Source organism: Spermophilus citellus (assembly GCF_964194105.1).
Source record: "Spermophilus citellus genome assembly, chromosome: 1".
NCBI lineage: Eukaryota > Metazoa > Chordata > Mammalia > Rodentia > Sciuridae > Spermophilus > Spermophilus citellus.
The window spans coordinates 108,294,305-108,306,740 of NC_138182.1; the positions used below are offsets into that span (position 1 = coordinate 108,294,305).

At 62.4% G+C, this 12,436-nt stretch overlaps 1 protein-coding gene across 1 annotated transcript in view; it reads right to left on the minus strand.

Annotated features, from left to right (window-relative positions):
• Window positions 1-485: 485 nt before the first annotated feature.
• Window positions 486-12,436, minus strand: part of LOC308645718 (obscurin-like) — a gene marked incomplete at its 5' end in the record, with an annotated part of 148,106 nt that continues 136,155 nt past the window's right edge. Inside the window, 28 exon segments of the mRNA XM_081288083.1 lie at window positions 486-678; window positions 759-908; window positions 1,125-1,200; window positions 1,444-1,667; window positions 1,866-2,105; window positions 2,304-2,388; window positions 2,902-3,072; window positions 3,230-3,352; window positions 4,252-4,419; window positions 4,500-4,610; window positions 4,828-4,902; window positions 5,587-7,081; window positions 7,085-7,108; window positions 7,112-7,164; window positions 7,167-7,407; window positions 7,673-7,750; window positions 8,118-8,163; window positions 8,259-8,411; window positions 9,165-9,191; window positions 9,394-9,497; window positions 9,499-9,567; window positions 9,852-9,929; window positions 10,248-10,252; window positions 10,255-10,307; window positions 10,983-11,183; window positions 11,268-11,349; window positions 11,546-11,714; window positions 11,956-12,068. Coding sequence (XP_081144209.1) covers window positions 501-678; window positions 759-908; window positions 1,125-1,200; window positions 1,444-1,667; window positions 1,866-2,105; window positions 2,304-2,388; window positions 2,902-3,072; window positions 3,230-3,352; window positions 4,252-4,419; window positions 4,500-4,610; window positions 4,828-4,902; window positions 5,587-7,081; window positions 7,085-7,108; window positions 7,112-7,164; window positions 7,167-7,407; window positions 7,673-7,750; window positions 8,118-8,163; window positions 8,259-8,411; window positions 9,165-9,191; window positions 9,394-9,497; window positions 9,499-9,567; window positions 9,852-9,929; window positions 10,248-10,252; window positions 10,255-10,307; window positions 10,983-11,183; window positions 11,268-11,349; window positions 11,546-11,714; window positions 11,956-12,068 — 4,592 coding nt within the window. The 3' untranslated portion in view covers window positions 486-500.

The following is a 12,436-nucleotide window of genomic DNA, read 5'->3' on the forward strand; positions in this document are numbered from 1 at the left end:
CTGTCCATCTTTTGGAATGTCAGTCTACTTTTCACTATGGCTGAGAGCCAGCAATCGCCACATGCAGGGTGAAAAACCCACAGACTGCTGTGGCGAGCAACTCCCCTCTGCCTCTCCGCGGTTTTGTTCAAGAACTGCCATTGATGCACTGTCCAATGGGCGGAGCTGCATGCATCGGGGAAGGCGATTGGCCAGGGTGTGGGGTCCTGTGATGAAGCAGAACTAAGGCGTCCTAGTATAAACGCACACAAGTGAGGGCTGTGCACACGACCTCAACAGGGTTGAGAGCGCACAGGTTCCCAGGGAACTGTTCCCAAGCCCGCCTTCCATGGGGGCGGGGGGGGGGCAGCTACCCGGGGGAGGCGGAACCCTGAGCGGCGGAATTCCCTGAGGCAGAAGACACTTCAGTTGGTTTCGCACTTTTATTGGTAAGTCTGTGCGTCTGTGCGTTGCGTGGCCCAGCGAGCGACTCCACACACGCGCTTCTGCAGGGCTGGCACTCAGCGCACCTGGGCCAGGTTGTGTCTCTTGTACAGCAGCGCACGCCGCTTCTCGCGCTCGCTCACGAAGGCGCGCGGCCGTGCGGTGGGGAAGGTCACTGGCGCTGGCCGGGAGGCGGCGGGTCCCTCCTCGGTCAACCAGGGACACTGCAGGCAGCTGGAGGCGCATGGCCGGCCCCTGGGGAGGAGGGAGGGTCGGTGAGCGGGCCTAGAGCAGCCCGAGAGCGGCGGGGCGGGGTGGGGCTGGGCGCTCGGTACCAGGGTTGGGCGCACAGTGCACTGCGCAGGAAGGCCACAGCGCCACCTGACAGCCCCGCGTAGCAGCGGCTCAGCCTGATGAGTCCCTTGCGCAGGCCCTTCTGCAGGTCGCGTGTCCCCTCGCTGCTCACGGGGTATTCGGCGCTCAGCCTGAAAGGACAGGAAGCACAGGGAGCTCTCCATTACCCTTGATGATTTGGTGCAGGGACTCCAAGGTCACCCGTGAAGGATGATGGGGTGCAGGGACTCTGAGGTCATATTTGGATGGCTCCGTGGAGATTCATGGGGGCTCTGAGAGCACCCTCAGACAGATGGAGCCCTGCCCTGCCCATCTAGCACCTCTCTCCCCAGACACATGAAGGGCACTTGATGAAGGCTGTCACACCAATGGCCCAGATGTCTGTCTGAGGAACAGCCCCGTGGCCTTCCAGGAGCTCCGGAGCTGCAGAGGGGCATGGGTGGGTGGGCACAGAGGGAGGGGCACAGGTGAGAGGTCAGGTAGGTGGGCACCACAGATGGGCACAGGAGGGTGGGCCCAGGTGGGTGGGCTCAGGTGTGAGGCTGGAGGGTTGCAGTGGAGTTGAGGGGAGGGGAGAGTAGAGCAGGTAAGGAGAGGGCTTCCTCCTGCCCCCCCCCAATAGGTCAGACGCCCATGCCTGCCCTCTCACAGTGGCCACACACGCACCCATGGTCTCCAGGTAGTCCTTAAAGTTGTCAGAGGGCAGCACCTTCTCCTGCGTGAGGCTCTGGGCATTGCCCAGGTCCACAACCTTGAGCAGGTTGTACTCGGTGACCATCATGTTTTCAGACCTTAGGTCCAGGTGCAGGATATGCTGGGCGTGCAGGTACTGGGTGGCACTCAGCATCTGCCAGAGGTAGTCCTTCACCACGGATTCTGAGTAGGAGGTCCTGGGGGCAGAGGTGGCTCAGGACAGGCCCCGAGGGGGCATGTGCACAGGGAAGGAGCAGTGGACTGGGAAAGGCACCCGGTTCTGACACAGCTCGGGGTCAGGCATGCGGAGGAGGGTGGCAGGCCTGGCGTTCCCTCCCAGAACCCTGCGTCATCTGCCTGTCCACCCATCCCTCCACCCAGCCTTCTGCCCCCACCTCTCCACCAGGCATGGGAGCAGCTCGGGCCCTGAGCACAGCTCCAGGATGAGCACCAGGTGCCGGGGGCTGAGGTAGGCAGCATGCAGCTGGGCCAGGTGTGGGTGGCGTAGCCTCTTGAGCGCCTCGTATTCCCGAAGCACGGCTGCCCTGTCTTCAGGCCTGTAGGGAACGATCTTGGCGGCCAGGGCCCGCCCGCTGGCCTTCTCCCTGCACTGTCGGACCACGCTGAAGCGGCCCCTGGGAGAGAGACACAGCAGGACCTGAGTGGCCCCCATGCACTCAGAGCAGCAGAGACCAAGCTCAGCAGGGGCAGCAGCCAGACACAGGGAAGAGGCTCTGAGCTGAGCATGGGAATGTGGGGGTGGGAGCACCAAGAGCCAGCAGGGCAGCTTGAGGAACCATCCCACTACCCGCTGTCCCCAGAGGCCCCTGCACCTCCGGATCTGCATCTGGAAGGGGAAGTTCCTGATGCTGGGGAGAGGCGGGGCTGGCTGCCCCTGGCCACTCTCCTCCTTAGAGGCTGTTAGGGAGGGGCAGGTGACAGGTTCAGGAGGATCCCAACGCAGGCTCTCCCCTCCTCTTCCCTCACTCCTCCTCAGACACCAGACAGTGGCCCTGCCTGAGTGCCCGCTCTGGCCTCTGCTCCCTCAGGTCATTTTGCAGGGGAGAAGGGAACTTGGATTCAGGACACAACAAAGCCCTCATCATAAGTGTGTTTGGGACCACCATGGCATCACACCATCCTTTCCCAGGCCCACAACAGATACTATTGATCCATCAAACCACTCTTCCACCCAACCCAGACCCAGCACCCAGGAAGTCACTGCCAACTCTTGGGGTGGCACCAGTGGGTGTGGGTGAGTGAAGGGAGCTGAAGGGTGAGGGCCCCAGAATGTGCAGGTTTTGAAAGCTGGCTGAGTGCAGGAGTGGCCACCATAGGGTCCGCAGTGGCCACCACAGGGTCCGCAGGCAGGAGGGTGCCAGTTCTGATCTGCCAGCCACCCCATCCACTGGCTGCCCAGGAGTGGCTCACCCAGGTGGCAGGGCCCTCCCAGGAGGACCTGCTCCGAGGGGCTGCTGTAGGGGCCCATTCCTGCCTTGCTGATGCATGCTGTCCGGAAGGTATACAAGCCGCCCCTGGACAGCTTGTTGGTGAGGTAGCAGCAGTCGAAGATGTCAGAGGCCAGAGTGGTCCAGGTACCACCTGGTCACAGATGGAGTAAGAGGCAGTTGGGGAGGAAGGAGGAAAGACCTTCCCCAGGACACAGAGCAGGCTGTGGGCAAGGGCCCTCCATGCTGACCCTGGGGCATGCTGAGCCTCAGGGGCCCCAGGGAGAGAGGGCAAAGGGCCCACACAGTACCTTCTATGCAGCACTGTACGATGTATGTCACAGGGCCATAGGACTCCACGGGCTTCCAGACCAGCAGCACTCTGTCTGTGTAAACCTCCCCGATGTCCGGGCGTGGGGAAGACGAGGGGTGCTCTGCAAGAGGCCACCCATGGTCTGGGTCAGCATCTGACCCCCAGGGCTGATTTCTAGCTGGCCCTGCCTCACCCTCCCTTACTTTCGGCAAACGTTAGGCTCCTAAGCCCACCCTCTCCCAGTGCCATTTGTTTGGGGTGGGTGAGGTCCTAGAAAGCAATGGGAGGAGGGGTGTGCCTCCTTCCCTAGTGGGCAGTCAGATGTCTGCCCAGCCCTCCCCACCAGGATCCCTCCTGGCCAGCCTTTGCCAGGGTATGTTCAGGCCTCGGTGGAGTGGCCCAGGCTCTGGTTGGGGGGCCTTGCCCTGGTTTCTAAGCTTGGCTGAACGCCCCAGTACAGGGCCTGAGGTCAGTCTGCAAGTTCCAGACTGGGCCAGCAGCCGTCTCAGCTGCCCACACACCCCAGGCACTGCATACTCAGCTCCTGACTGGACTCTGATGAAGACACAAACAGGATGGGGCTCCTCCCTCCTGCACCACTGGAGGGCAAGGTGGCACCCTCCACAGTGAGCTTCGCCTCCTGGCCAGCAGAGGCCTCGGGCCAGCTCCTGGCAGCAGGGTGCACAGCAGGCTGGAACACTGCCACACTGCTCTCCTCCTTCTTGGGCACACTGCTCCCCCACCCCTGCCTTCCATCTGTCTCCTGTCAGTCTCCTGCCTCCTGCCAAACCCTGAAGATCCTGGACAGTCCAGAAGGCACCCACAACAGCCACATGCAATGCCCGGCCCATCAGGACTGGACTGCTCGGTAACTCAGATGCACCTGTGGTCACCTCCTGAACCCCAAATTCCACAGCCCCACAGCTGAGGGAGTGGCCCAGTCCAGCTCACGAAATGAGGCTCAGCACCCCCAGCCCAGCCTCCCTGGCCTGGCAGGGACCTCTAGCAGAGCGCACCCACCTGCCTTCCGGAGTATGCCCGTGGTGGTTGCTGTGCCCAGAGGGTTGCTCACACTGCAGGTATACATGCCCAGGTCCTCAGCAGTCACCACCAGGATGGTCAGCAGCTGGAAGTTCTTCAGAGTGGAGGAGATGAGGAGGTGGCCGTTGCTCTCCAGGAGGGCCCCATCTGTGACAGCACAGAGCCGGTCTGAGTTTCCCCTAGACAGTGAGGGCCCCTGCTGCCCTGCTTGTATCCCAGCCCCTTACCTTTACTCCAAGTGGCCTGGGCAGCTGGCTGAGCTAACACCTGGCAAGCCAGTGTCACCGACTGACCCAGGACCACGGTCTCATCTGAGAGCTCTCTCAGGAAGGTTGGTGCTGAGGAGGAGGCAGGAAGAGCCTTCAGAGGGAAGTCCAGGCCAGAAAGTGTGGGCAGGACGCAGCACTGCCTCCTCCTGGAAGCCTCCAAGATTGCTCAGCCCCCATGCCCAGCCTGCCTCTGGGCTTAAGCCCCATAGGTGGGTGGGGGCTTGCCCCTCTGGTGTAGGCACCATGGTGGTTGGGAGAGGACCCTGAGACAGTGGGGCCTGCTCACCTTGGTCCCTGCCCTTCAGACCTGACAGCCGTAAGGAAGCCAGGCCTGCCTTCTTCCTGGGGGGCTCCTCCAGGCCTGCAGGAGGAGGGGGAAGGGTCTCAGTAGGGAGGTCTGTCCTCAGGCAGCACCAGCTACCTCACACTGCCTGTCCTCCCAGCAGGCCCAGGTCTCAGGGACTGGGGTGTGAAGACAAGTTGGACCTGCTTCCCACCTCCCTCAGCAGTGGGCTGTTGGGGGCTCTAAGGCCTACAGTGCAGGAGGGGGTTGCTTGGGGCCGGGGTCAGGCCGGGGTCAGGAGGGTGGGGGTCACAGAGGCTGCTCTGGAGTTGGGACTTCCAGGCAGCTCAGGGGTCAGGGAAGCTGGGGTCAGCTGTGCCTAGGGTCGAGTTGCTGTGAGATAAGGAGAGACCTGGAGTCAGGAGGATCTGGGGCCACAGGACTGGGCTCAGAAGGTCTGAGGTCACTGAGGGTGGGGCCATAAGACTCCTGGGTCAGAGGGTCTACAGTGGGGGAGGCCTGGGATCCTGGCTGCCCTCTCCCCAGGTGCCCTCCCTGCAGCTGTCTCCAGGATGGCCTCACATGCCCAGTAAGGCAGGTTCAGGTCAGCAGAGGTGCCCCCAGGACTCAGGTAGAGCTGTGGGTGCAGTTGGGAGGTAGGGGCAACAGCACCAGAGGGGGGGCCCAGCAGGACCCTGAGCACGAAAGGGTGAGTGATCCTAAGGGGCAGGGATGTGCCAGGGGATAGGACGAGGAGGTTACCTTCCAGCCTGCCCTTCAGGATCCGGGAGATGTGAGCCATGGAAGCCTTCACCCTCTGGCGCAGCCCAAGTTCCAGGGGTTCCTCCAGTGGCAGGTACTTCCCAGGGAACTGGAATAGGCCACGGGAGGTGGACCACTTGCGCTTTCTGCTGGCTGCAGCCTCCCCTAGCAGTGCCTCCAGGTCCTCTGGCTCCTCTGTGATCTCCAGGCCAGCTCGAAGGCCCAGCTCCCCTGGCCAGGGCCACGCAGCGTCAGGGAACTCTGCCAGCTCCTCCCCAGCCTCAGCCTCAGGAGAGGGCGGATCTGGCTGCTCCCAGGGCTTGGGGACCCTCCTGAAGATCATGAACTCGAATGGGAGATACTTGATGTCATACAGGTCAGAGAGGTTGAGGTAGGCAGGATCCACCTCTGAAATGTCTAAGGACACAGTGTCGGCAGCCTCTGTATCCCCTGACAAGTCCTGGATCTGCACCAGGGACACCTGCCCATCTTGCTCCCACGAGGTCAGCTCTGGGGAAGCCCTCAGGGTAGCCCCTCTGGTCTCAGGCACTGGCCCCAAGTCGGCCTGGGGTTGAGGGCTTCCCACTGCAGCCTCGTCCTGCTCCTCGGAGGACTGGGATACGGCCCAGGCCATCCTGGCCCACAAGGGACCCTGTCCTAGCATGCCCCCTGCATCCCCACCAAAGGCAAAGGTACCGTAGCCTGCCACCCCCGCATAGCCCCCACGGTACCCCAGGGAGAACTTCCGGGTGGTGGCCTGCTCCTGAGGCCTTGGTAAGGGGGGTGTTGGGTCAGGGGAATGCTCAGCCTCCTGAGACAGGCTGCCAGTGTCCAGGGAAGGGCTGGACTCCATGCCTGTGGGGCAGGTTGGTTCCAGGGAGCTGGAGGAGCTGGTCCAAGGCCCCCCAGGTCGAGAGATGCTGCCAGGCTCCTTCTCAGAGCCCGGCAGGGGGCTTGTTTGGGCTGTGCAGGGGGGCTCCAGAAGTATCTCCTTGACAGACCCTGGAGGCAAACAGCCATGAGTTTGTGGTGACAGTGGGCCACAGCCCTTTTGGGGGGCAGAACCCTGCTCAGGGTGACAAGAAGGAGCCTTCTGCCCCAGCCTGGACGACCCCGCTTGCTGAGCAGGCCCTGAGTCTCTAGCAGGTGATGGAGACAGACTGGGCTCTTTCAGGGGCTTCTGGTCTCTCCCACCAGCCTCCCCTGTGGAGGCTGTGGGAGGGCACTGTCCTTCACTGCAGGCCTCACTCAAGGGGCTGATGACACTTGGAGGGTCTTGGTCCAGGGAGTGGCTACGGCCAGAGGCCTCACGGGCACTGGCGCTGGGCAGGCGCAGGGCTGTCCCAAAGTAGGGTGTCTTGGTTATCAGCGCGGCCTGCTCCTTCCTGGCAGCCTCCTCCTCCAGCACGCGATGCTCCATCAGCGGCTCAGGCAGACCAGGCAGGGCCCTGGTGAAGTACCCGCCCTTGAGCAGGTGCCGCCTCCGGGCCGCGTGTCAGTGGCCTCCAGGTGCCAGGGCGCCTCACTCAGGGCCCTCGCCTGCCTGCTGGTAGAACAGGCTGCTGATGACACTGTGCCCGAGGGCCGCAGGAAGCCCCGTGGGTGCAGCAGCGGGGAATGGGTCACTGGCGAGGATGGCAGCGACTTGGCCCTGGCAAACGGGGCTAGCTCATTTTCCGAGGAGGAGGAGGAGCTGGAGGAGCCACTGGCTTCTGCGCGCAGGTGCCGGGCCACTGCCAGGGAGGGGCTGTCGGGTGGGCCCCGCAGCAGCTCTGGGATGGAGCGCATCACCAGGATGGACTTGTAGCTCATCAGGGAGCGCTGGGGGCGGCACAGAGCAGTCACTGGGTGGGGCCGCGGCACCGAGCAGGCCTTCTCCCTCCAGTGGGCCAAAGCGCTGGGGACCCAGAGCAGTGGGAACCTCTGCACCAGGGCTCTTGGCTTCTGCCTGGCCACTGGGTATCCCTGTGCGCCTGGCACACTCATGGCTGAGATCCGATGAGGTGCCAGGCCTGGGAGTGTGCTAGGCGGGCTTAGGCTTGCGTTTCTGACCCTGCCCTCACCCCCTTTTCAGGGGACAGCTCACCTGCCAGCGGCTCCTGGCCAGGAGGAACTTGAGCTGCTTGGTGTTTATGAAGTGGGCCTCCTCCGCAGGCATGGATATCTGGGGTGTGAGGGAGCAGCCACATTGAGGAGAGACCCCAGCGCCCTGATGGGGGCCCCTCCTGGGATGGAGGCCCAGCTGGGCAGGGGCAGGTGGACTTGCCCTCAGCCCTGGGGTCTCATGGGCTCATCCTCTTACTTTGCCCAGACAGGGCAAGGCAAAGGCCAGAGGTCGCAGGGGAGGCCCTGACCCCCTGTGAGGGTCTCAGGATCCCAAGCCTGTCTGAAGGGACAAGTATCCACTGAACTGGGGCACAGGGGCCTGGGTGCCACCACCATATGTGCTGATGCAGGCAGGCCCTCGTCCCCCTTGGGTTGGATGTCCCTCCCTGCAGGCCTGGGGTTTGAGCCAGGCTGGGCCTACTCACCAGGAACCAGGGGTGGGTGAGGCACTGGGAGGCACTGGGCCAGGCCCTGGAGGGAGAGCAGAGCCCAGGTCAGCCAGGCAGTCAGCTGGCCCTGGGCAGGGCTGGCCGCACCCTGGGCAGGCAAGAGAGGCATGCACTCACCCTGGGGCCCTCTGCAGCGTGGCCTTGAGGAAGTCCTTGGTGTCCTCACTGAGGTGGGCAGCCATGGGGCTGCTCCAGGACACCCGCCCCTCCAGCACATTCAGCAGGGTGGCACGGTCACTCTCTCCCGCAAACGGGGAGGAGCAGGTCAGGCTGGAAACAGGCAGAGCCTGCCCTCAAACAAAGCCCCTGGGGACGAACTCTGGCACCACTCCCACCCAGTAGTATCTGAGGTTCCCCAGATACTGCCTCAGCTTGGAACACCAATCCAGGCAAAGCCTAAGAGGGTGTCTGGGCTCAGACCAGGGTTGGGGTCCCCACTCAGGCTGGGACAGGGATCAAGGAAACATCAGCCTGCCTGGGGGCCCTGCTTTAACCTGAGGCTCTCATGGCCAGAGGTGGGTACAGGGCTGAACTTACAAAGGAGACCCAGGCTAGCTTGAAGCAGGGATGTATGCCAAGGCTGGGTGCTGGTTCAACCCGGGGTGGGTACTTGGCCTCAGCCTCAGCTAGGGATCCAGGCTCAGCTGGGACAGGAGTCCAGGGAGCCTAGATAGGCACCAGTCTATGTCTGAGGTGGGGACAGGTCTTAGTCTGCAGAGGTCAAGGATCAGTCTGTACCACCAGCATCTTCAGGGCAGCAGTGACCACTACCAGTGGACTCTGGACAAAAATCCCACAGACCCTACAGGGTCAGCTCAGCTCTGCCTAGTGATGACAGGGTGTTTGTGAGGAGCAGTGGGCAGGAGCCTCTTATCAGGGTTGGCTGACTGCCTGTTCCCAAGATAGCTGCCCCTGGGCTCTTGGGTCTCTGGTCTGGGGTGTGGCCAGCATCACACGTGGCCCTCAGGATTCTGCAGAAGGGTTGGCTTTGAAAAGCAGCTGCCAAGAACAGGCTGTGCTCACCTGAGGTAAGAGATGACCCCCATGGCCCTGCAGAAAGAAAACCACCCACTGTGAGTCACCCCAGGCCTGGCCACAGGCAAGGGCTATGTGGGAGGAGGCATGGGGGATCCAGGGGTGCAGAAGGAAGCAGAGGCTCAGAGAGGACCCTTTGGCTGGCTGCTGGGCTGCCAGATGACTCCCCAGCATGGTCCCAGGAGGGTCACAGTCCTGACTCAGCCTGACCACTCACCAGATGTCAGAAGCCTCGCTTACGGGGGTCTGCTCAATGATCTCGGGGGACACGAACTCTGGAGAGCCGTACTTGCTGTACTGTGGCTCTGAAGGGGTGGTTTTTTTGGGCAAAGCCAAAGTCGCAGATTTTAATGTCTTCGCGAGCAGGATGCACCATCAGGATATTGGGGGGCTGTCAGAAAGTATTGGGGAGTCTATGGGGGTTGGGCCACCTGGGGTTTCCAGGCCTCAGGGAGTCATTCAGGGTCCATGAGGCCAACGTGGGGCATGGGGAGCACCAGTCAGACTGTCAGAGCAGAGCCCACGGATGAGCTGCCAATTAGCAGTGCATCCAGTCCCTGCAGGACAGCAAGCCCTGTCAAGGAAACTGGACACGGTAAGCCTGTCCCTTCCTATCCTGTAGGCCCAGGGCTCCCCTCTCCCACCCAGGTTCTGGAGGGGCCCGAGGGACAGTACCTTTATGTCCAGGTGGAGGACCCCGTGGCTATGCAGATAGTGCAGTCCCTCCACCAGCTGCTGGAGGTAGACCTTGACCTGTGGCAAATGCTGTGCTCAGGGAGGGGCCCCGGCCCTCCACCTTGACTCATCCTGCTTGAGTGCCCCAGTCTAGCACCTGGGACAAGCCCACAGGGTAGGTGGCACCCTGAGCCCTAAGTGCCAAAGCCAGAGAAATCCCCAGGAACAAGCAAGGTGTGCAGGAAGCCAGGCAGTGCAGCTGGGCACAGAGCCCGGGTAGCCACGGGGCCTGGGATCCAGAGAGGCGGGGCCTGGGCCACATTTGGGGCAGCTGTGTCTGGGTGGGGCTGGGACCCGCATGCATCTCAGGCCAGTGGCAGGCAGGTTCAGGGTCACCTCGGCTCTGTCACCACACTCTTCTTGAAGAGGCGATCCAGCAGCTCCTCTGATGAGCACCTGGGGCCTGGTCAAGGAAAGCAGCTGAGGCTGGAACCCACCAGGAGGTGGCCAGGACAGGGTTCCTGCGGTCTCAAGGGTGGGGTACTGGTGCTCAGGTTGAGGGGAGGTGCCATGGGCCCCTGGAACCCCAGACAGCATCCAGCCCAGATGAGGGGGGCTGCCTGGGGACTGAGGCCACAGGGCAGTGGTAGGGTGGGGGCACCTGGCCTGTCTGCACAAATCCCTCCTCAGGGGAGAGACAAGAACACAGGAGCAGATCCAGCCACAAGGCCCTCCACACTGAGACCCCAGTCAGGGACCTATGGGCAGTGGGCAAAGACCTGGAGTAACCTGTGTAGGACACACCTCTCCTGACATCTGAGAGGTCACCCATGGGAGGAGACCCCTGGCCATCTCCACCGAGGACATCTGGACCCTCAGGACCAGCTCAGCCACTGACCCTGCCTGGTGACCCCCATGGACCACCCTCAGAGAGAAAGAACCCCCTGACCAACACCATCACGAGCGGCAGGAACAGGGCTGCTTGTCACACAGCATTGGCCACAGGAAGGTGGGCTGAGGCCCTCACAACCTGCCAGGCCCAGGGAGCATACGCTCCTCCAATCCCCAGCCTGGTGGCCACTGCACCCCTCCTCAAACCCCAAGGGAAGGGGCCAGGAGAAGAAAGGATACAGTTCCAAAATGAGGATGAGCGTCTTCCGGGTCTCAAACTGGTCCAGCAGCCCAGTGACCAGCGGGTGGCTGAGCATGGCCAGGATATCTCGCTCCTGGTACGCCTGGGCCCGAGTTCTGCTCCGCAGGGGGATGAACTTGGCAGCACAGAATACCTTATTTCCTTTGTGCTGTACCCTTTTCACAAAGCCAAACACGACTCTGGGGAGGAGGGAGGGGGATCAGGATGGTGACGCTGTGCCACGGGTCCTGGGCATCCCCGGGGCCAGAAGGGCTGGAGTGTACCTGCCAATCTCCTCCTTGACCTTGTAGAAGGAGTGCAGCTTCCTCCGATGGCTCTGCTCTTCTGAATCTGGCTCACTGTCTCCTGTGGTCAGCACAGAAGGTAGTTAGGACGGCAAAGGCACTGCCCTGGCCCTCGTCCCCAGTACTGTGGAGCTGGCAGGCTGTTCCCTGGGCCTGGGCCTGTGGCCCATGGGAACCTTGAGCTGGGGTCCCTGTGGGGACTGGGGATGCCATGTGGAGACCGAGCGGCCCTGGGCCTGGGAGGCTCTTTGACTTACCCCCATGGACCAGCAGCTCCGCCTTGCAGAGCACCTGGCCAGCAGCATTTTGTGCGAGACAGGTGTAGACGCCTGCATCTTGCTGGGCCACATCCTTCAGTAGCAGGCAGTGAGTGGTGCCATCCTTCTGCTGGCTCAGCCGGGCACTGTCCTCCAGTTGGACACCATCCTGAAACACCAGCAGGCCAGGACGCCATCAGCCCATCCCAGCATCAGGCTCACCTGCCCTTCCCTGGCACCTGCTGTGTGTCAGCCCCCGGTCCAGCCCCATGCCCAGCCATGATGGGCTTGGGGATGGCAGGAGGGGCCGCACAGCTAGGATCGTGTGGTGCGGTTTTCGTACACACATGCACACACAGGTGCCTCCGGCCTCTGAGGGCCCCACCCTGCCTCCCTGAGCCAGCTCTTACCTTGTACCATGTCACAGTGGGCTGTGGGTGCCCCTCAATGACAGCCTCAAACTGTGTTGTACCACCCGCCTGGACCTGCACATCCTCAATGGTCACCTGCATGGTTGGGGGCCCTGGGAAGAGGTGGAAAGGGGGACATGAGGAGGGATTCCCAGGCTGCACAGCCCATACATGTGGTCAGTGAGGCTCTGAGTACACCCCAGGGCAACAGGCAACAGGACCCCCTGGTAACTGGGAAGTTCTTCCTTCCATCCAACCACTGTCTCCCTGCTTTGCCCTCAGCTGGCCCAGCAGTCACGAGAACAGTCAAGCCAAGGCAGGCAGAACATGCTAGGGGGTGGTGGCTCTCTCCAGGACTGGGTCCAGCAGACACCAGATCTGTAGTGCCTGCCTCTCCTGGAGGAGAGCTCCAGCCCCTACCCCATTGTGGCACAAGAGAAGGTGTGGGGAACCTGGGCTGAAGCAGGCGGGGACCTAGCGG